Consider the following 24387-nt stretch of genomic DNA (forward strand, 5'->3'; position numbering starts at 1 on the left):
ATGTCCTCACTATCTTTGGTGGTTAGAATTCATAACTGTCAGTTAGGATAGACCATGTGGGTTTTTGTGCTGGTAAACCACCAGTCAGGGATTGTGATCTTGTTCAGCTAAGTACCACTTTAAGCAGCGTGTTAAAAGCTGTGGTAAAACACAAGCTGGGTTCTTTAGAGCAGAGAGAAAGCGTTCAACCTCTTTGCCACCACTTGTTGGAGTACTCTGTGTGTGCTTGTGTGTGCATAGAGCTTTTTATACCTGATCGCATTTTGAATAACACAATACCCAGTGTCATCAGTGAATGAACGAATAATACGATGGAAAAGCACTTGGCATAATTGTCTGTGCTTCTGAGCAATTGTTAAGTTACGAAGGTGTAATGAATTGTACAAGATAACAGGCTTGGATGATAGCTTGGAAATAACTTTGGAGGATTTGTTTTGTTTCTATGTTTACAGATGGAAAATTTGTCTTTAATTGAATACAGCGCTTGTACAGGTGCAGTTCATGCTGTGATTAATTTCTGCATCTCAGTACCTTCAATTGTATTTTCCTCCACTCTCGGGATCAAATCGAACCACAAAGTGTGTATTATAGAAAAGCATTCGCCATTAATGATGTATCGGCTTTCTGAGACAATTATAGCGTTAATGTTTGATTTTTTTGTTTTGTTATTGTCAGTTTATATTAGAATTTGTCCAAATGAAAGTTGTCAGACTGGAATAGAAAGCCTGCTGTGTGAGACTAGATCCACTCATTTGTATTTAAACTAAGAAAGATGCCAGATTCATAGAAAAACAGAAGTTTTCAAATACAGCAGGTGCTGAGTATTTGTTGATTCACCTGGACTTTATTGGACCTGGACAATGTATATTCATAACCATAAATTAGAACTATCCAAATAGCTTTTGTGGACAGATGAAGCAGTCAGCATGTTTGTTGTCATGTATAATATAGTTTAGTTAATAAACCATTAGTGCTGGCTTAGCAAATGTTTGTAGGGTAATTACTGTAGACGACTCAACATGAGCACATCAGCGGGAATTGCTTGTGAAAACAGATGACTATAGTTAAAAATGAGTGTCTGTGATAACATATAACAACTTGCAAATCTGACACCAAAAAGAGGAGGAAGAAGGAATTGAATGTCAAATTGAAATAAAAGAAAACCTGCTGGTTTCACAGCCCAAACGCTTGTAGACAGGTGAAGTAACATATTTATATTTAAGACAATGTGACTAAGTGTAGTGATGATGTTTGACAATGCAGTCATTCATCTATATAGCCTATTGTTGGTAAGCAGAGACACAACACAAATACCAGTGTTACATTCTGTCTGATCATTTGCCAATAACATTTAGTTGATGATATTGTTAACATTTTGTCTTATATTTCTATTTTCACCATGTGAACACAAGATACGAGAAGAGAAGATATTGAAATACACTCACAGTATAAACGCAATGAACAATAATAAATGAAAACTGTCAAAGTATTGCACATATGTCATATTGATTTAACCGTTATTATTGCACAGTTGAATTAGTTGAAACCCTGAGTGAGTCATACAGTCTAATGTGCATGTGGTCTACTGGGAGCAGAGCTGGATGTATAGCTGCAGGAAGGAGCGACCTGCTATACCTCTCCTTCAGACACATATTGAGTATAACATCGTGAGACAACTGCAGAATGTTTCACACATTAGTTCCCACTTGAGTGTAGCCCACGTCAAGCTGGTACTACTGTGGTTCTCAAGGCGTTTTCAGAATCCTCTGATTTGATTCTTCAAACCATCAGGATACAAAAAATACTTTAGAATTCTAAGCGATTTATAACTGAAAATAAAAAAATTATTATCAGATTTATTCATATACAATCCAAACATGTTGCTATTTTATAATCACACTCACATTAAAGTGTTAATGCTTTACCTATTGTTTACAAAGAAAGCAACAGCATATGTCATTTCCTTTCGGTTGTTTTGAATTACTGCTTATTTTATTTTTAGCTCTTAAACATTGCATGTAATGTTATTTCATAAGGCACAAACTGTGGTCATCTGTACACTCAATTCACACAATGACTAATATTAAGAAGATCAAACAGTTAATCTTTAATGGGAGTTTCTTCAGTGTTCCTGATAAACAGGAAAATACAGGAGCAAAAGAAGAATTGACATAACAATTATTTTTATATGTACCAAAGCATTCACTGTAGGTTATATCTACCACAGTTTCTTCTTGCACGTACACATGCACTACATGCACACCAGACTCGCACACACACAACTTATGATTTTAGCGAGGTAGTAACAATCACGGGCAATCCCTATTTCAACTTCCAATTTCATGTGCTGGATGGAAGTGAACTGCAATGAATAGACTGAGGCTGCTCACTCCTATTTTCTGAGGAGTCCTCCAGCTTAATTGGTCAAGCTCTTATCCCCCGGCCCACCTCGGCTTAGCCCTGGAGGAGATTTTCTCCAGCTATACCCCTGACTTCATTTCCTGCCCCCCTCTCTCTCTTCCTCCCCCCTCTGAGCAGTAATCAGAAGAGACTGATGGGGGAGAAAAAGAGTTTTTCTCTTTCCGTCAGTGCTCAGCCTCCCCCAGGCAGGAGAGACACTGCTGGCTAGTTGGTTAATGAACGTCGTGTTTGTTTGTCACGCTTATCAATCACCTCATGTGTAGGTGTCATTTCGACATGTCTCCTCATCTGCCATTGTTGTTGATGATGTTGTTTGTCTCCACGCCGTGTGATTGTACCTGACTCGTGGAGCAGGGTTGCAGGAAAATGGGAGATAAAAGGTGCAACCTGAAATGTAGGTGCATGATAACAGCTCAAAATGCAGGGGAATGGTGTTGAAGCCATTTGGGGATAGGGAGGCAGTGTATCACATTCTAGGGAGATGTATTCATCTTTGTGTTAAAAAAACCTATTAAACTTCTATTTATTTGTCTGCGTGTCTCATAAGACAAATTTTGCGCTGGCAACATCTACTAGTCAAAATCAATAACATTGATATAGGAGTATCCTAAAGTAGTATTCTGTTTGACATAGTTTTAGGGGGTTTAATCTTAAAATACTTGCATGTCAAAATAAGCTGGATAAAGTGAACAGTGAGTTCGCAGTGTCCTTTATTATCCCCAAAAGCACCCTTACAGTGTTGCCCCATTTACCTCTCATTTGAAAGCCTGCATTTCCATATTTAGACAATCAGAAAAGACATTAACATTTTCCAGTCACACTGCGATGAGGAAATGTTTTGTGCTGTAGCACTGTTCATCCCGTAGCCCAGCGGGCCATGGACGTTTTACCCACCCACACCCCACCCACCTTCATCGACACCGATAGGAGGCCAGATGCACTGCTAGGGCCATTTGTCCCTGGATGACTGAGCCCAGTGGACGCCCACAGGATGATACACACTCTGGGCAACATTAAAAATGACATTGGATGACTAACTAATTAGATGACTCACAGTCTTTAAAGGTTATATATACGATATTCACTGCATCTCGATGTCACATTAGCACCAGCATCTTGGACTAAGACCAGATAACCAAGCCTCCCACTCCCTACATTTGCTCAGCAAGGTTTTGCCTGTGTCCTGTGAATGTGACCCCTAAACACACAAGCAGAAGCACAACTGAATTAAGTTGCTCTTTGTACAAAACAAGAGAAACAACAAAAAACTGTTTAGCTATGGGCCACGCAGACCGGTGGTATGGATCCATCATGTCTTATCCGCAGGTTGGTGCTCCTGTCAGTGTCTGAGCCTCTGTGTGAGGCATTCCAGTCAGCAGGGATGCAACTAGTTAGCGTGACTAGCATTGTTAGCGCAGCCATGCCGTGTGGTGTGCATCCCACAGACTGTAAAGATAAGGTGCAGCCGCTGTGTTTCTGGATCAGCAGAATTGTGGTGTGCAGGTGAAGGGGGCAAAGATTCACGTGTCCACTGGGTTATGATGTTTATATCTGTAGATCACAAGTGGAGCCATAGGGGCTTATAAATGTGATAGGGGGTAATGGATTCACAGAGAGGGACTTGCATGCACTAAAAGACTAACATGAATACATGCCCAGCTCAGCAACAAAAATACAAAGTAGATCCTTTTACGTATACCTTTAACGTCCACCATTTTATTATCCTGCAGGGATACATGTATAAGAATAGATGGAACAGTTCAAACAAACAATGTGTTGCTGCATGATAATAACTGCATTTTCTCAAATGGAGCAGTGGATTATTTATCCTCCAAAACTATTACTTTAATGGATGCTTACTAAGTTTTTTACTGGGCTACAGGCTTTATTAGTTGGATTGTTATTTTGCTTTGCTATCTTGTCTTTGTTATTGTGAAATGTAGCTTTTAACACACCTCATTTTTGTGTAAAGGCTGGCAAGAGTCCATAAACCGTATTTGATGTGTGCAACCCCAAGTATTAACTTAAAATTAAGCTTGTGATGAGCAAACCCTGAGCCCGGCCCAACATGAACATTGATTTCATGACTCATAAATCTCTTACAATATCCTGTCTACAGAGAACAAAGAGAATAGCATTCCATGAAATGTAATAGCTGTGAAAACTAATGTATTTTATCTCACAAGTGAGCAGACTGTGCTATAGTTCGACTGCCATATACAGTACGTGAAACGATGCATTGCTCTACTGAAGGAGAGAAGGAGTCCGAGTCAGATTGGCGCTGTGAGGGAGAGATTGCATGTCAAAAGATATGTTCCACAGTAATGGAAGAGTGTCTGAGAGCTCATGAAATGATTCATTGGTGAATTCATGCTCAAGTATTAATCAGATAACACCAAGCCGCCTGTTTGAAGAAAGAACTAAAAATAAACTGTCTTCACATATCGGCTCCCTCAGGAGTACCTAAAGTGGAAACATCGTGGAAGAAAAGATTAATTCGACCATTTCTCCACCAATATACCAATGGAAAAGCCATATCATGCCATATATGAATACTGATTCCCACACAATTCCCCCTTTCAAATTGAATGATGAAATCAATTGAAAGCAAAGGTTTTGTTGTCGATGGCGTAACAGCAACACAGTCATTTACGCAGATCACACTTCAGAGAAGCGACACAGAGATCACAGACTGAGAGCCTGGTGTCGACGATGGCACAGACCCATTTGTCCCACAATTCAAACGGCCATATTGAGTTCCCATGTAAATGGATTAAAACGGAGAGAAAAGTAGGCCCCTGCGCTACCGCGTGGCCTAGATACAGCAGCTCACTGCAACAACATAAAGTCGTATTATTTTTGTGTGCGGTTACGTGTGAGGTGTAATCATGGCTGCCATGGTTTCCCTTGTGAGAGATAAGCTACTACACCGCCATGAAGCCTTCTGGAGAAAGGTGGTTTATACCTTTGTTGGGAGCATAAATAGATTTTTGGAGCTGCAAGTATAAGTTCCTGTATTTGTATGTCAAAATCACAAAGCCAAAAACAACCCTATGAACCCGAGCACTGCATCTCTCTGAGTTGAGCTCTCGTGCAGGGTTCTTCCTGTATAGAGAATCGAGAAGCAGCCGCCTCCGTCAAATTCCGTGCCGCCTCCACCTTGCAAAAGAACTCTAGTACAGTGGAAAGCACTTATTGTGATCCCGTTTGTCCCGGACCAAATTCATTACTATAAGCGGATGATTAAAAGAATTGCGTAGCTTCTGTATGATACTCCCGGAACTTGAGGGAAAGGAAACGGAACACACACTCCGCTGCTCCGCTGAGTCACTGCAATAGGTTGCTAACATCTCATCTAAAACTTAGTGCTTGTTTACCAAACAGAAAAAGCTCTGTTATTTATTTATTTAAATCAGCTCAAATGGGTAGGAATGTTTACATTACATGAATAACTTCATTCCAAACTAGCATTAAATAATTTATGTCGCACTGCAGTATATGATTTCAGCCGTGAGTCAGAAGTGTTTGGTACTTGGAATCGATAACCTCATCAAAAGTAGAACTTCATTTGCCACAATATGGGACAAAAAAATACATAATCTCATCGGTTTCTTTATGTTATAGATATAATTTTGGTTAGTAAGTTTTTTATAGCTCAGGGGTTGCAGGTTCTAGTCTCTGGTTCCTAATAACATCTCACACGCAAGATGGTGGCATCAGTTTCTGGGCTGTTTTAGCTTTATTCAGCCTATGGCTCATGAAAACTAAAAGGAGGATGCAATGTGTAAAAGACTGTGGAGAGGGGAAATAAAATCAAACTGATGTGATTTAAGGACTACCCGGAAGGTGTAGATGAAATTATGGGTGCTATACGATCATGATGTGATCTTCCACCATCAAAGTGGGACACTGCAAGTTGTTTAGCATACCACAACTATGATGAAAGTTGTTATCAGATCACAAAGCCCCTTCAGGGCGTTGGACCAGCCCCAGTTCCCAGGTTCCCCTCCGTTTTTGTCTGAGAAGTAACCCATGCAAATCTGAGGCAAGTGGGACGTGTAGTTTATGAGCATGCAGCGCTTGCATCTTGCCACAGAAAACACCCCCCCCTTAATGCATGGAGAGGATTTGTCTCCATTCCCTGTCCTTTTGTCCTTGCATGCATTTTTTATTTTTTTATTTTTTACGTCTCCATTCTGTTAATAATACATGAATGTCCTCTTTCCCTCCCCCTCCCTCTTCCCCCTCCTCTCCTCCCCTGTAGCAATTATTGAACCCACCACCACTAGTGCTGTCTCAAGCCCAGGTCAGTATATGTCACCATGCTGTACACCAAATCAGCAAAGAGGTCCGCTGCCTCATACTAACCTGAGCCGAAGTCCTCTCCTTCATCTTGATTTATTTCAATTGGCTGGCTGGAATGACCTCTGGGCGTACAGCTTCATTGTATGTCCTTTTTTTTTTAATTTGCATTTCCTTTTTGGTTTCTATAGCCTGGCTACACATAGTAATGCAGACAAGTATCATTGCAACACCCTGCCCCCCCCCCCCCCTCCCTTCATTAAACCCCACTTCTGCCGCCGCCACCTCAACGTGGAGCAAAGAATAGTAGTCATCAAAAGTGGCTGTTCCATACAGTATGCCTCTGGGTCTGATGCTTCTCATAATGCTGATGGCTTCTTCTTCTTTTCTTCTTCTTCTTCTTCTCTTCTTGCCTTCCTCACCACCAACACCACCACTTTCCTACTCCTCAGTGCTAGATAAATGCAGTATACATCAAAGGCAGGATGCTGTTGGTGGCAAAGGCCCTTGGTTTGTTGTTTGTGAGATGGAATCTCTGCTGCCTTTGTAGTTTTATCATTTCCCTTCTGCCTCCCTCTCTTTCTCTCTTCCAGTGTCTTAATCCTCCTATATCCCTCTCTCTCCTTTCTCTCTCTGCTCTTTCCTCTTCCTAGAACAATCAGTTGGAGCTCTGCCAGCCTCTTTAACCTGATCTCTCGCTAGTGCTGTTGTCGGTGCTACACTGTCAATGTCGCCCTTGTTTCCCCCGTCGCTGTATTCTGCCGCTTCCACATTTCAGCCCAGAGTAATCCCCTCTGCTTGGTCGTCTTTTCTTCCTCTCTAATGGTTTTAAGCAAGTCGAAGAATGTAATCTCTTATGCTGGTTACATTATTTTTGCTTAATACTGTTCATGCGCACAGAAACATGCAGACAAGCACTGGCATTAAAAAGCTTTCACTGCCACAGACATACACAATAGACACCGGGATGAAAACATGTTGAAATATTCAAACATACTCAAATGCATCTGCACTAACAGTACAAATCATAATCGCATGTAAGGATTCATATTGCTTGTTGGATCTGCTGAGAGTGATTTTTTCATCATTATCTGTGGCTCGAGGCCTTCGGTTTCCACCTGGCACAGCCCTGGATTAGATCGTGTTTTTCTATGTGTATTCTCTACCTGGCTATCTGAGCCAAATATAATTATCCACAGAGATATTGTCAGATAACAAGTTAAAATAAGCTAAGCGGCAATGAACAGTCCTGGCATGGCCCTGAACTGTGATTTGATGTAATGCTTGCAGAACAAATTACAATTTCATGGTCCAAAGGAACACCAGTGGTTTCAATCGTGTAGATAAACCAACTCACAGACCCACTGTTCTTGTTCGGTTCCAAGTTGTATTTGAGGTGTTAATTTTTTTATGCTCCCCCTAAGTGGCTTGGCGAAGGGAATTATTTTAGATCCCTGCGAAATGACTGTTTGTGCCAACCATTGTTTAATCAAGTTTAATAATTAATTTGAACAGGTTATTATCTGCTCTTATTTCCCCCGTGAGTGAGTTCGGGAAGATGTACTCCCAAAATAAGGAATGAAATTCTAGTCTGTTAGGTAAGCAGTTCAGGTGATCTGAAATAGAAAAATTGCTCACCCATAGCACTTGCAGTGCATGTTTCAGTCCATTGATCCAGAGAAAATGACAAAAGAAATCAAATTACAGAGAGAAAACAAAGTTAATAACCAGCATCAGTCATTGTGCTTTTATTTCTAAAATTGCTGTGCCAGTACTACTCTAATAAAAAGTCAGATGTGCCAAGATGTTACTGAGCAGGTTAATTGGATCCTACTTGCATGTTGGATATTAGATTGTTTCTATTCAGAGCTTCTATACTCTGATATTTCAAAGACAACAACTGCTGTTTTTTTCAACTGCAATTTGCAACTAAAGTACAGCCCAGCAAGACTGGTATCCTGAGCAAGCTTGAGGTCTCTGGAATTATCCTGAAAGAATGAAATCAGTGGCTGCTTGACAGATGGTACAACAGTAAGAAAAACCACCTGGAAAACAGCCGTTAAACAAAAAGTGTATGTTAATTAAACTGAATAAGATAAGTGCAATATTGCAATTAAATTAATCTCACGTTTTGGAAACAAACTTAATGTTTTTTAAACAGAAGGTATCTTAGCCTATTTGGGACCTAACTGAGTCAAAGTAGACCACAACTGGCTTTATTGTATACAGTAAATACAGTGCAGTATGGATTTCTTGGATAATCAAAACAAGAATTGTGCATCTGAATTGCAATGAGGCTCTTTAGATAATACTAAACTTAGAATTCATAGCCTATACAAATTAAAAGTTATCCTGAATATTCTGCAGAACTAATTTATCATTGTAAGTCTGTAAAGTGGTCACTTACCACGAACTAAAGACTCTGTTTATCATCCAGAGTGAGGGGGGGGAATCATACACCCTCCAAATGAACTAAAACATAATAATACCGACTGGTCACTCAACAGTACTCTCTTGAGAAAGAGCGATTACAGATAGTTCTCTGAGGAATCAGAGTTGTTTGAGTGTGTCCGACAAGCTGCGGAAACAGTGGCCAGGGCACTGTTCTGGGCTCTCGTGTGCTGGGGAGGCGGCATCAACCCTGATGATGCTATCCGACTCATTTAACTAGTGACGGAGGCCAGCTCAGTAGCTGGGCTGGAACTGAAAACTCTGGAGGCAGCACCAAAGAGGAGGCGGCGGACATGATGAACAGCGTCCTGTATAACCCCTCCCACTCATCCTTTGACGAACTGTGTCAGATGGAGAGTGCATTCAGGAAGCCAGCGCTCTTCAGGCTATCGCTTGCGCATGATTCTCTAAGACGCAACTGTGAGCAAAGTCTACAGGCAAATTTATATTGCCGCCTTGAATTGATGCTAAAGGTGTGGCCTAGTCACAACATAGGTACGATCCCCTCGCCTTAGCTTCTCATGCACCTCCTGAGAAGTGTAACTACACATAGACTATGTCTCATTCGGTTCAATGGCTGTACCCATCATCACCCTTTCCTGCAGTGGAGTAAAGATACTTCTTATTCAACATGTATTAGTTCCAACTCCAACATGACCCTACCACCCACTGGCATTGGCAATGTAATTAGAGAGCAACACTGAGACACAGTAAAAAAGTGTCAATGCTCGCAGGTTAAGACTTTTCTGCATTGATTCCAGGCATAAGTAAATACCAGGCTTAAGCCTGCTGTTTCCAACCTTCATGCTAAGCTAAGCTAATCTCATTCTGGCTGTAGCTCCATATCAACAGTGCCGTTATGAGAGTTGTGCGTTATTGATGTTCTCAGCTGCTGTGAGTCAGCAGGAAATTGAATTTATGTTTCCAAAAATATAAAAATAATATTTTAAGATAATTCGAGTAGGATTTAATTTATTCATTATATTATTCCATTATTATTTTATTTTGACACTTGAGATTTCACCCTGGCCTCAATAATATCTATTCCTAGTAAATAGTCATGTTTGTCGAAGTCTCAGACATAAACTCTCCGACTCTGCGACCAACCAAACGTGAAAGCTTCTCCATCTCTGTGGAAAACTTTAAAATTCTACTTTTTATTGACAGTGAAGCTCTTCAGCCTGTTTTTTTATGTTTGACATATGGATTTGTATGTATTTACCTAAACATAAAGCACTGCTCCAATACGTTGAAGCAGGTGGCTCAGTGCCACCCTGTCATCCCGATGAAATGCAGATCTGTGATAAGCATATGCTCCCACCGTCTTTCACTTGTGTTTCTTTCTGAAAATCACTTGACAGAAAAACAATGTTACTTACACCGTACAGACTCACATTTCTTGTCACAGAATACAGTGCTACTGGTTCCAGGAATATCGCATGCATTAAACATAATGTGTGACTGTGTTTGATTCCCATGTGCCATGCTAAATCCCAAACAAACCCAATTCAGACAGCCTGAGTGGAGCTAAGTGAAGAAGATCCACATGCTGTTTCCCTCTCACCCCGTTAATCCAATTCTTAGCCCTCATTTTTCATACTGTATGATTTGTTTTCACTGATATCTCTTATAATCTGAACTAATTACAGAGGACGTTACTCTTTAACCTGTCATGTATCTTGGAGGCTTGTCATGTGAAGCATTTTTTTGACCCTCCCCTTGACCCAGTGTGAAGCAGTAAGAGAGAGGAAGGAGAGATTAATGAGCCCATGAAGGTTTATGTTTCTTGTTAATACCGTGGAGTAGGCCATAAAACACAGCCCTGCTCTGTATTGAGGGGATTCACAAAGGGGCGACCTTTAAGAATTGTTAACTTTTAATCCAGAATAATGCTCCATATTTTCTGTATGCATTCTACAAAAACAGTTTTTCATTATTTTATATAGATGTTTAGAATTGAAAGTCTCACCAGCTGAATGAGGACCATTTTATGAATCATTCGTATAGGTCAGATACCTTTCTTTATTCGCGATATAGATAACAACATCAGAGAGAGGATTTACCTTATTAAGAATTTGTTCAAAGTCCTCCAGAATTAAAAAGTCATCCACTCAGCTCCCTAAGGCTCATGGAGCAGTGGTAATCAAATAATTTTAGTAAGCATATAAAGCTTTAATCAAAGCAGAGCTGGCCAAATTAAGTCTCAAATTGGAATCATTTTTTGGAACATGACTTTAAACAAGGTAAGGTTATGTTTTTTCTCTTCAATTCTCTATTTTGTCATCTGATGTTGGGACCAGTTGAACCCTAAGGCACATGTTGCTGTTATTACACTGTGCAAGACCTTCTCAATAAATAAACAACTTGGCATTTTTCTCTTAAGTTCTAAATGAATATTCTCTCTTGGCCATCACTTTGTAAATATTAGACTAACCACTACTGAAAAAGGCTCATACACACATTTAGCCTGGCTTTGAAACCATGTAATGCGTTACTTTGGTGAGTAAATCTGCAGCTGTTTTTCAAAATAATGTTGCTACATTTTCTAACTCAAGCCCTTATGCATTATGCATTTTTAGCTGAATTCATTAAAGTTTAAAATCGTTTGGATTTGTTACCATGTTTTTTCTTATGTTGGGTCTCAGTGGGAGTAAATAGGGATAAAAGAGTAATTTATTTTTAATAAGATATTTATTTTGAAATAGATATGCACCCTGTTCAGCTGTGAAAGTCCACTGTATATGAGGAATGACCTCTCAGTTTCAGCTTATCAGTTTGTAGTTTGTTATGAAGGCAGCGTGACCACGAGATTCTCCAATTATGTTTTGAAACAGCTTCTTTACTTTGTCTGCAGAGTTGTTGTCAATGTGGTGTCACATCAAACTAAAACCTCTATTTCTAGTTGTGTTTCAACATGATTGCCACAACATCAGAGCTGGCGAAATGGAAAAACTGCCTCTCATATTCAGTTACTCACTGACAGTTATTTTACATGTTGAACAAAGTACAGCTAAGCATGAAAGTATGACACTTTTGTCCAGAAAATACAAACAGTGGATAATGTTCCTGCTCTGTGGGCCTGCAGCACTAAAGGCTCATTTATTCTCAGTGTTAGGTATATGGAAACAGTCGGAGCCCTCTGTCCATACCCTGCGTTCATTTTGTCTGTATTTGTACATGGTTTCTCACAGCTCTCAGCTGTGGACAAAACAGACCAAATGGAGCAGTACCACTTGAGGTCCCGGAGGTCAATGTGGCACAAGGAGGAAATTTGTGTCCCAGTGATTTAATGCCCACACGGCCATGTTGGTTGTCCTCATAAATTCTTGACTCTGTGCTGCGCTCTCGTGGATGTATCAATTGATGTATCAATTGATGTATCAATTAACATCCATACCAACTTATGGAAGTATTTGGTCAGTGATGGTGATACTGTTGGAAACTGACATATCTCATTTCATAGATAATGGTAGCATAAATGAGCCTTAGTCCTTCCAACATTTTTTGAAACAACATATGCCAGCTGATTGTAATGACAACCTAAATACTGGGCCATGCTAAATCAACAGACCTACAAGAAAACGTTAGGTACCCTCTGCTTTAGGACACAATAATGCATTATTGCTGTAACAGTTTGTCATGGAATTTATTCCAGGATTATTTCTGACATGTACAGGAGAACACTGATACTTGAAATATTGGATTCTTCTGATGTTGTTAAATGAGCTGGATATATCTGCCTGTCCTTTGTTTAACCGCTGACACAATCAATCACCCTGATCTCCGTCGATCAGTCCACACATCACTGATTCCAGAAAAATTTGATCCGTAGTTCTTTTCGTTCACAGACGATCTGTTGGCTTTTTAGACATTTTATCTTAGCAGACAAGAAAATCTGACACAGACGAGTCAAATAGAGCCAGGTACCAGATTTTTAAAGGAGATATTTCCACCCCCTGGCTCTAAGTTCACACAGAGCGCAAACTTTGACATCTCTCTTCCCCTGCAAAGCTCAAGATCCTAAAAATCAACCAGTTCCTGAACCTGCAATGAACTAAAACATGTGTTTTTTGCAGTACGTCTGATGTAAATAGGTATGGATAAAAACTGTGAGAAGTTGTGTTCACCAAACCACAGTTAAAAAATACCAAGAGTTAACATTGCTTACAAACACTGTTCTTCCACACCTCTGTAGCCAAAAGACCTGGAACAGAAGTGCTGAAGCTCAACTGCATCAGGTGGCAATTACAATATCACCACCAGTCTAACTACTGAATACAGTTTGTGAGTCACCCACAGGTAATGGCAGTATAAATACACTGCACTTATGAAATATTCAGTAGGTTGTAATACCTTCCTCCCGCTGGTTCTTGTCTGTGTTGTCTTGTGCTGTAAGTCCTCGAGGACTGGTCTCGTTGAAACCAGGGTGTTAAAGTGCTCGAGGAGCCTCTACAGTAAACAGCCCTGCCTTTCTTTTACCCACCACGCTTGGTGTCAGACACACTGAGCTACCCACAGATAATCCTTTTTGGCAGTGCATTTCCCACCAGCCTTATCAGTTATCCGGTGGCAAGATCAAGAGCTGCGTGAACCCCTTTTGCACCCTCACCGCCGCCGCGGCTCCCGTCCCATAAGGCTTGTTTTGAGGTGATATGCTGACCTTCATTTTTACTGAGTGTAAACTCACCCAATCATCTCTGCAAGGTCCTGATAAGCAGATGGCCTGTCATCTATCTTACTTGACCCCTAGATCCCTGGACAACATAAATAGACGATGGGTTTTGTGGAACTTGGGGCCTGTGAGCTTCCCCTGTGAAAACCTTGTTACAGTAAACAGGTTTAAAGACAAAATAAATGGTGTTTAGGAAATCCAACATGAATTCCCTCATTTGATTGACTGTTATATTTATATATATTTAATACATGAACATATACCTTGAAATGCAAATCGAAGAACAAAAGCCTCAAGTGGCTTCATTTATGAATGCCCACATTATACAATGCACATTATATCCAGCATTCAGTAGGGCCTCTAATTTTCTCATTTTATTGTGCTCTTGAGCATTACGGCACGATCGTCTGAAATATCCAAGTGTGCCAGTGTTTCCACAGTTCATTTAATTGATCAACAGTTTCCACGCTGTCTAACAACACTTTCATTACTATAGCGTAACTGCATATATTTTCAGGAAATGAAAGCCATTACTTTGATATTATAAAAGCATGCAATGTGATTACTGTACCATCTTCTGTTTTTTCTCTCTGCAATTCCTTTTAATGAGTATTAATCAAGGGAAGTGTTATTTTTGCTATTTGGCTGATTGGTACGCAGTTGTTTGTGTCATATTAGTCATTACGTGTTTGGTTCTCTTGTGCTCTTTCTGCCGGGGGTTTTATTTCAGTGCCCTAAAACACATTTCGAGCGCTAATACTGATTAGTTAAATGCGGGAGTTACCTACAATGAAATTGATTTTGTGTTTTATTGTGCTGGGAAGAGTGCTCTCAAAGTGACTCAAAGTAATGTCTCTTTTTTCCCTTATTTGCTTGGTTAATTAATAATGAAACACTGATGTGTTCTTTGTTTAGAAAAAAAAGCTTCTTAGAAGCAAAAGAAAACACAGAAAGATTGATTGTGCAGATGCTGCTGCAAACAAAGAACAAGATGGTGGAATTTATACCTCCCACTTTACAGCTAATGGCAATGTTCAGTGCCAGTGCAGGAAATTGTGTGCCCTGTATTTAGCTTGGCAGATTGTACGGATGTGGAGGTCAGGTTGGTAAATTTGTATAGGATGCTGGAGATCAGAGTTCATGCGGAGACCGGCAATTACTTTGTTCTTTTTTATTGCGGTTACCATCTTTACCTCACCTTAACTAAGAGTTGTAGTGGCCTAACGTCAAACATACCTAGAACATATCCACTATAACCATGATCTTGATATGCACAATGTAAAGTCATCCTGTATCTATTTCCACTCAGGGAGACACTGGAGTCACGGTAGTGCTGAAGTGCGAAACCTTACCCAAGCTCCATGTTTTTCTATTATCTCTTTAAAAAAGATCTGTACGACCTAGTCACACTTTACAATAATAAAGCAACTGTAACAGATTACTATTAGAATAATAAATAATGAAGACTCCATTATGAAACATTAAATCTACTTGCAGGTGATGTCTTCTGGAGTGTGCTACTCCGCATAGCATAGTTGGCAATTCACCAGCTTACGTCCTGTTTTAGCTCTGTGTTTAGTGCAGTACCCAAAGTGATCACTAGGGGTAAACAAAGGCGCAAATGGACTTACTCATTAAACCAAATTAACTAAAGAAGAAATTGCAGGAATCAAAGATTTTAAAGTGTGTGCTGATTATTAAAAAATGGCATGTCATATTTACATTAGAATCATGCTCTTGGGGTTGTACAGCAGTAATTCAATATATCCTGACATTTCTCTAGTTTCTGCCTCATGTTCTCAGACATTTTGAACTTTCAATAAGGGCTTCTCACCTCTCCTCCCTCCAATCTCAGCTACATAAACAGATTAATGTCCAAATTCCATGGGCCTTCACATTTTTTCTCCTCATTCTCGGGGCTGCCTTTCACCTGTTTGTCAGTCTTTGATATAAATGTCCCCTTCCACCTATCAGCAGATTATTCTCCTGACTCCACATCTCTCTAACCGAGTCTCTCTGTCTCTGCCTCTGCCTCTCTCGTTCCCACATGCACCGTTCTCCTCTCTACCTCTGATTATCTCTCGCTCTGTTCGCATCGCCTCAGGAGTGCGAGCCATTAAATTCAAACCTGGCCGTGCCGTCAGTCCCACGCGCGCACAGAAGAAACACAGTAGTGTGCCACAGAACCGTAATAACTGCCCTCAGAAGAACAAGAAAGCTACTTCAATGACTTTTTTTCTCTTTTCCTCTTTCATGGATGTTTCTCGGTATTTGGGAGGATAATATTGGCGGTGGGTATTAAAACTGAGACCTGTCAAAGCTTTCCCAGTTCTTAAAATTGTGCCAAAGAATCTTCTTTCTTTCTTGTGTTTATTCCCACCTCTTATTTTTGCTCTTGTTGCAGGCAGCGCTTTTATCCCTGTCGCTGTCACTTGCCTCTTTTTTCTCAGGCCCAAATATTCCGAGTTTGCAGATCACCAAATCTCACACATCTGCCGCTGCACCCAGACGATCAAAGCACATTATGTAATGTAGCTCCTTCAGGTCTCCGACATCCTTTCCCGTTTTTGATGTTGTACTTACAACTGTTTTTCAAAACCTGCTTCCTTGTGCTTGAATCAGAAGTTCTGCAAATAAGAAGAAATAACCAAGAAAGGGAAGTCTTTGTTAAAGGGATAGGGAAAATGTTTTTTTGTCAATACAAATCTTATTCCAACTTTAATTGGCCGCTCTTGCCACAACAGTCAGGTTGATTAATAAGACAATTCGGTTGGAAAGATGAGTTTTGGTGGTCCCAACAGCAGACAGCGCGGTGCGACTGCTGTGTGATAGCTGGAGCAGAAAATGGATAGTCATTTCCTTTTATGGCCAGGAAAGGCTGCTGTAGAGATTCAGTCTTGGTCTATAATTGAGACACCAGGGTATATTTTCTTTCAGGACAGACTCTAATGGTTAGTGCATTAAGGAGGATGATTGAAGTTAGCCACACACTTACAGTAGAGGCTGCGGTAAATCAGAAAAGATGGCTTTTTGGCCAATTTGTAGATTGCAGTGAGTTCACACTGTTCAGTGCTTTAGGCCCTGCCTCTCTCTCTCTCATCTCTGGTGAGAGCACTCCTCAGCAGAGTTAAATGGGTGTAATTTTGAGGTAAAAGAGAGAACACTTAGTAGTAGTAATGGAGGGAGAGCTTGGACCATGTCATTGCCCTTGGAAATACAGTGAATGTCCTCTTTGGGCCTGGCTCAGATACAAGTAACCTCTGCTCGACATCATACTCAGCTTTTGTATGCAGCTCATGACTGACAAGGAGCTGAGTTTAAATTGAGACATCAGGTGGACTCTGCATATCCACACAGCTGCAGACTCAAGATGCGTAGTCCTGCTGTTTCCAAATTAGCAGCACAACACGTTGAGTTTCTTTTACCAAAGCTTAGCTGTCATTAATTAATTGATGGCTTATTGTTCTTTTATAAAAGAACAACAAAAGCTGTTTTAGTTCAGTTACAGCTATTGTGATATTTAATGTGTTCAGTTGTCATGGCTACGTGTTCTGCTCCTTTTGCAGCAAAGGTGTTGATTACTTGTTTAAACCAGGCTGAGATGGTTGACATACATATTCTCTCTCCTTAGTAAATACAGTTGATCCTTTTTTCTTATAGTTGATCCTCTACCGGAGCTGTTCACAAGTTGGCCCGAGCTGAGCTCAAAGATATATTTCAGTTCTCCGCTTTGTGATTGCAAAGAAAATTGGCTGCAACTCTACAATCCCACACGCCTCAAAATGTAGAAGCATAACAGAAATAAATGCAGACTAATGATTCATACTCAGAATGCTGGTCTGCATGTTTTTGTAGTTTGTCCCAACTGCTTAAGATTAATTTAGTACTTGAAAGCTTTACTGCAGAGTTTTCAATAAGTGCAAGCTGCCGGCCAAAGAGCTGACTACTCAGTTAAGTCCAGCCAGGTACTTGATTATATACATTTAGGATTTGAATAGAATAGTTATGCCTCTGCTCCAGAACGATGCGAGCATGACGATGTGCAATGTGCCACTCATGCAGGATCAATTCTGTCTGCTCACGGTCTATACAAGTAAAGGTGTGAGCATAGAGGGCACAGAGTCTGTGAGTATTTGAGCATGCAGTTCGGCTCTAAGGGCAGAACGCAGGAGTGTAGGGAAAGCAGGCAGCGAAGGTTGTGACACTGAAGGAATCCGCAGGGTAAATGATCTCAGAGTTCAATAGGTGAGTGTTTCAAATCAGTCAAGGTGTCAGAGTCACCAGATTCAGTTTCGGGGGAAGGTGCTAATAAAGAGGGAGGAAATAACAGTTTAATATTCAGGTGTACAGACGAGATAAGAAGTCTTCAAACAACACAGGCAGAGATGTTGAAGCTCGAGGTGAACTCTGATCCAACAGGGTCTCGGTGGAAGAACTGCTCTTTATCCACTGCAGCAGCTAGTATTGTTTAAATGCTGATGGCCAGGCCCCCTCACTTTCAGTGTTTACAAATGTTTCTTTCTCATTAGTAAGGCTCCTTCAGAAAACTCTGGTGGCAGCAACTTGACAACACAGTAATGATCAAAAAGTCCAGTGACTGTGCTGCATTCTTTATGTACACCACACAAACATTAATGAGCTTAATGAATGATCAAATTAACTTTATCCACAGTGCGCTTTTAACAGCAGGGCTTCCTCCCAATACACATTGCAAACAGACTAAACCACTAAAAGTCACCAGGCCTCTGTCTTATTAGGGAAATTAGGATACACCTCAGCCTCACATTCATTTTACAGTATCTAAAATAGGATGTAATGAAACTTCACTTCATTAACGTTTACGTTTTTTTACATCATCTTAACCATGGTTTAGATTTTCCTTCTATTGTGTGACCAAAGTAAGTGTAGTCATAGTTGCCTTCTGTCAGTGGGTGTTGAGAATATCGCTTCAGAAGAATAGTGAGAGGAAAGATGGCTCCAGTGTAGTTGAAATCATCAGACTCTGACAGGTTTCTTAAAGATGAAAAATATCAGGCTGTTAAAACAATATATTATGTCTTGTTACCGCGAAAGTTGTCAATAGTTAGATTAAAAAAAAAAAATTAATAAGGTCTAATGGTTCTTAATTACAAAAAGCTCTGATAAGTCAGGAACAGGTTTTAAATATTAATAGCTATTTACAACCGTTGTGGGCTAAATTTTGATAAGCAAGATTCTCCTTTGTAATATTTAACTAGGCTGTTTCACAATCAGGTAGGCAGACTCATTGTTAAATACAATAATTAAGATCAGTATATATTATGAAACTATGGCATTAGATTTTGCCAGAGTTGCCAAATTTAGGCTTTCATCGGCCAACATTTTTCTCTGGGATATGGTCCCTGGACCCTCCGAGCTGGCTACGTTTTGCTCGCTGGCTGGCTTCTTCATGTCATTGTGCAAATCCCTGTATTGTTTGACCAATCAGTGAGGGATTCTGCAGATGGACTGAGGTCATTGAACAAGATTTTGCATGAGAACAGAAGTTTGTTCAAATTAATCTTGAATTTTTATTTGTTAGTTAAAACGTTTGTTGTTTTTCTTTTCATTTGTCTTGTTTTTTGTTTTTCATTAACATTTTTTCATCATGGTTTTCACCAATGAAATTTACACAACATTATTTTACTGTGACACACAACATTTATTTCACTGCTATTTCAGGCAAACTCACATTTTAAACTCAATTCTGCAACTCTGAGTTTCAACGTCGGGAAGTTTGTTGTGAGGTTTCATATAAATTCATATATGACGGCTGGCTGCCAGCAGATTACTGGTCTTTCATGTGATAGTGCCAGTGGGGGTTGAGTCAATGTTGCCAACTATCCTGATAATGCTTAAACCTCAGGAATTCTACCCACCCATGGCATGTCTTCTCCCCAAGAATTTGAATCTCAGAGGGACGGGGTGCCTATATGTCCCTCCATGATAAGTGTTGGGAATTACACAGTAATTAGTTTGCCCATTCTCAACAAACCCTGACTGACACTGGCAGTGGAAGATGCCTGAGGAGTAAAGATACAGTTCCCAGTGGCTCCAAAAGCAGCTAAACCCTTCCCTCCCAAATGTGCATCACGTTGCAGGATCTATTCTAGGATCGGTTTCCCTTGTATAAATCAAACCTGCAGACGTAATGATATGGAGATTCATTCAAGCTGCTGTTTTATTGTCTTAGTCTGTTGCTGACTCATTTTCCTCCTTTCTTAATTTTGCAACCACATTAGTTACACTTCAGAAATTAGTTTGAGCTGTTTTTCAGTTGTACAGTGAAGATCCATAGTATTCACATATACAGTAAATTAATAATATCTTAAAAAAAGGTTACTTGTTTGTTTCAATGAAGGGGAAAAGCAAAAGTAGACACAACCATGTGTTCTATTAATATAATTGACTACTTAGTGTTTGGGCTATAGATAAAATATTTTGTTTAAACTGTGATCACGTTCCTTATGATATGTCTTGAATTGAAAATGTGTTATTTGAACATTTGACATTATTTGATATCTGTTTTTTTTGCCAGACAAGGGTATTTATACATTTGTTTACCCTTTAAACATTTTCCAAATAATTCATTTTAATATACATTGATAGATTACCATCTGGCTTTAATATTAGATTAGATTTCACCGTTAAACCATACAGCACCAGCTCTAAATTGATGCCCTCTGTTTAGCATTGAAAAGAAGTATATAGATATCTAATAAATAGTGTACAGCTCTCTATAATGTAGCTGTAGGAGATGTCAGGGTTTAGTAATGTATTTAGGTTGTTTGTGCTCGGAGCTAACACATACTGAATGCTGTATAAACCTATAATGGATCATATTATAGTTAACCACTTGTAATAACATATAATATGTCATTATGGAATATGCTGTAATTGTTGTCGAACACTGTACATTAATAAACACATGTCGTTTAACTGCTTTAGAAGTAGTGTCGTATAATGCTTATGAATAAAAAACAGGGACCTATAAAATCATAATGATCACAATCATCGTAATCATAAAAACCAAATGCAGTTGGGATTATTTATTATCTTTATAGAAAGTGATACATATTCATATATTCAATAATGGACTGTATCTTTATGAGTAGAGTCAGCTTGATGATCTATTCACATGTATTGGATCAGAGTTCACTTTACATTACTTTTACTAAACTGTTTGTTGGTGTCACAGGTTTGTTTGAGGCTCACCTGACTTCAGTTAATCTGTTCTTTGCTACGTCAATTAAACTTTATCTCCTACATACACTACCTGCTTTAAAAATAACTGTCAGTCATCAAAGATGTGTGTATCACCCACTGATTGGCATTTCGCCCTTTGCTTCGGCTGAAACAGATTTCCACCTCCTCCTAATCACAGCAGCCTAGAGACGAACAACACTAGTCTGACTGCATTTGATCTCCACTTTGTATGCAAGATCATACTGGAGGAAATGCAATAGGGAGGGCTCACTACTGCTATTCAGGGTTTTTCCAATCTTTGTCCACTGAGAGAGATTTCTAAACAAATCCTGTTGACTTCCTCCACTTGTTTCACCTTCAAAAACATTGTGTTATCGATCATGTGAATCCTTGTGTGTTGTCCTTATTTCACAGCAAAGAGTTTTGTCCACCATCACCTCAAATCACACCCCAGACTCCTTCCCCTCATCTTTTTCTTTAATTCCATCTTTGCTTCCTTTGTCAAGTTTGATGTCTTCGGTGTCGCCCCTTCGCCCTTTCAGGGTGAACTCTGCTTGTTGGGGCAGTGCTGCAGCACAGTGTTGTTTTACTCTGGCAGACAATTATCTCAGAGAGGCATGGACAGAGGGAGCTGCTGTTCAAAACAACCCCCACCCTATCATAGGTCAGTCAGTGCTGCCCACCGCCCACTAAATGGCTCACACTCTTGTCTATACACAAACACACACTCATATGTAGGTACCCTTTAGGCATTCCTCTCTTTTAATTTCTCTTGTATGCATGCTACTAAAACTGTGCACACACACACTCAGACACACACAAATTCAATCACTGTCACAAGCCTCAGGAAAACACTCACAATCCGCCCAAAAACAGACGAGAGTATCTGCAATAAACCCCCCTCTGGAAGCTGAGCATATGCACTGCCTTTCTCTCTGTTTACTGCGAGTCTTCAAAATCTTTTTATTGACAAACCACGCCTTGAAGACCTTGGAGGTTTTTAAACGCAGTTAGAAAAGGTCATGACATTCAGAAATGGCATTCTCTTTGGGGAAATTGCTTGGATGTCTTGCGATTAAATAAGGTTAGTTATATCGACTCGATTTCCGAGCTGTTTGGTATCCTGAAGAGCGCTAAAGAGTGGCCGGCTCTCTGAATACTACAGGCTCTCAGTGTAAGGTGGAGTGGTGTCACCATGTGTGATACACTTCTCTAGAGGCTAATAAAGAGTGCAAAAGAGACTCGCACACAGACACATGCAAATCCGCATATTGTATAAGCACTTACATGCTGAGTACGCTCCCATTTGGGGGTGGTGGTGATGTGTGTGTATGGATGGGTGCATTAGTGGTATTTGGCTGGGGGGTTGTTGCTGACAGTTAATGATACACTTTGTCATGTACACACACACACACACACACAAACACACACACACACACTTGCATAGAGAGTGAGAGAGAAACAAACCCCCTGCACACACAAAAACACTTTTATGCATCTGCACCGCTCTCTGCTATCTCAGTTCTTTGCCTCCCTCCTCAGTTCCTCTCATGCAGTGGATGAATTGAAATGCAAACACTTTAGGGTAAAACCTCGAGGGCCCCAAACAGGAACCATTAACCCTTTACTATTCCCCTGGCCAGGCAGCTGATGGGTTGTTCAAGGTTTTTGACAAGGATCCACCCTATTTACATTCTCTAATGATGGAGAAAGGTCAGTGAACACGCTGAGAGACGCCTTTGGCAAGATAATCTCGGGACTCAATACACCAAGGCTATATTGGCCTCGGAAGTGATAAATGGCCCTTTTTGTACCCCCCCCCCCCCCCCCCTTCCTGATGAATTACTGTAATGTGTTTGAAACAATCAATGTGCTGAGCTACTCACAAGCCAGAGTTCTGTCACCATCGACACTGTTAATTAGCACCGAAGAATCCCAGGCGCTTTTGTCTGAGCACGTTTGAAAAGAGCGGATTAGACCCCTTTGCTCTACATTTGTTATTTTCCTAATGCCATGTAGCATGTGGAGATCCGAGTGATGGTGGGTGGCTCCCGGTGGGTCCCTCAGCCACAGATCTGCATCTCAACATTAAACAGCAAAACTGAGTCGAAAGAGCACTGTGCGTCTCTCACCAGAACAGCGAGCCGTCCTGGTTCAGATCAGAATCACTGGGATATTCCCTTCTTCCGCGACTGTTCATTTTCATGGTATGTCTGCCACTAGTGTGTCTTTTGCTTTGTTTGTTGGTATTTGGCAGAGTGATGTGGATTTGCCTCTCCTGGAACCGTCACCTTATCGTGGTGGAGAGGTTTGCGTGTCCCTGTGAACCTGAGGGCTGTGTTGTCTGGAGCCTTGTGCTCCTGGTAGGGTCTCTCATGGCAGAGTGGTCTCAGGTGAGGGGCCAGACTAAGAATGGTTCAAAAACCCTCAATGAATATCGATACAAGAGGAGATGGGACCCAGCCCGGAGGAAGCCCGGGGCCCCCGTCTGGAGCTAGGCCCAGACGGAGGGCTCGATGGCGAGCGCCTGGTGGCCGGGTTTGCCACGGAGCCCGGTCGGGCACAGCCCGAACAAACTACGTGGCACCCCCCCTCTCTTCATCTCATGGGCCCACCACCTGTGGGAAGACCCGTTGGGGTCGGGTGCGCAGCCACATGGGTGGCAGCGAAGGTCAGGGGTCTCGACGGACCAGACCCGGGCGGCAGAAGCTGGCTCTGGGGACGTGGAACGTCACCTCGCTGTGGGGAAAGGAGCCGGAGCTTGTGAGGGAGGTGGAGCGCTACCAGTTAGATCTGGTGGGGCTTACCTCCACGCACAGTCTCGGCTCTGGTACCGTACTCCTGGATAAGGGTTGGACTCTATTCTTCTCCGGAGTTGCCAAGGGCGTGAGGCGCCGGGCGGGTGTGGGGATACTCATAAATCCCCGGCTGAGCGCCGCGGTGTTGGAGTTTACCCCGGTAGACGAGAGGGTCGCCTCCCTGCGCCTAAGGGTTGTAGGGGGGAAAACTCTGACTGTTGTTTGTGCGTATGCACCAAACAGCAGCTCAGAGTACTCGGCCTTCTTGGAGACCCTGAATGGAGTCCTGCATGGGGCTCCAGTAGGGGACTCCGTAGTTCTGCTGGGTGACTTCAACGCCCACGTGGGCAACGATGGAGATACCTGGAGAGGCGTGGTGGGGAGGAACGGCCTCCCTGATCTGAACCCGAGCGGTCGTTTGTTATTGGACTTCTGTGCTAGTCATGGATTATCCATAACAAACACCATGTTCGAACATAAGGGTGCTCATAAGTGTACCTGGTACCAGAGTACCCTAGG

The 24387-nt window shown here is 41.1% G+C and overlaps 1 protein-coding gene across 2 annotated transcripts in view; it reads left to right on the forward strand.

The window, feature by feature from the left end:
* negr1 (neuronal growth regulator 1) overlaps nt 1-24387 on the forward strand; it is a 133846-nt gene that overhangs the window by 95579 nt on the left and 13880 nt on the right. The window contains exon 7 of one of the 2 annotated variants that reach the window (XM_053431189.1): nt 6686-6727. The exons of the other annotated variant lie outside the window; for it this stretch is intronic. Within the exon in view, the coding sequence (XP_053287164.1) occupies nt 6686-6727 (42 nt within the window). The remainder of the gene's footprint in view (nt 1-6685; nt 6728-24387) is intronic. 2 annotated transcript variants of the gene reach the window in all.

Source organism: Pleuronectes platessa, chromosome 9, assembly GCF_947347685.1.
Source record: "Pleuronectes platessa chromosome 9, fPlePla1.1, whole genome shotgun sequence".
NCBI classification, from domain to species: domain Eukaryota; kingdom Metazoa; phylum Chordata; class Actinopteri; order Pleuronectiformes; family Pleuronectidae; genus Pleuronectes; species Pleuronectes platessa.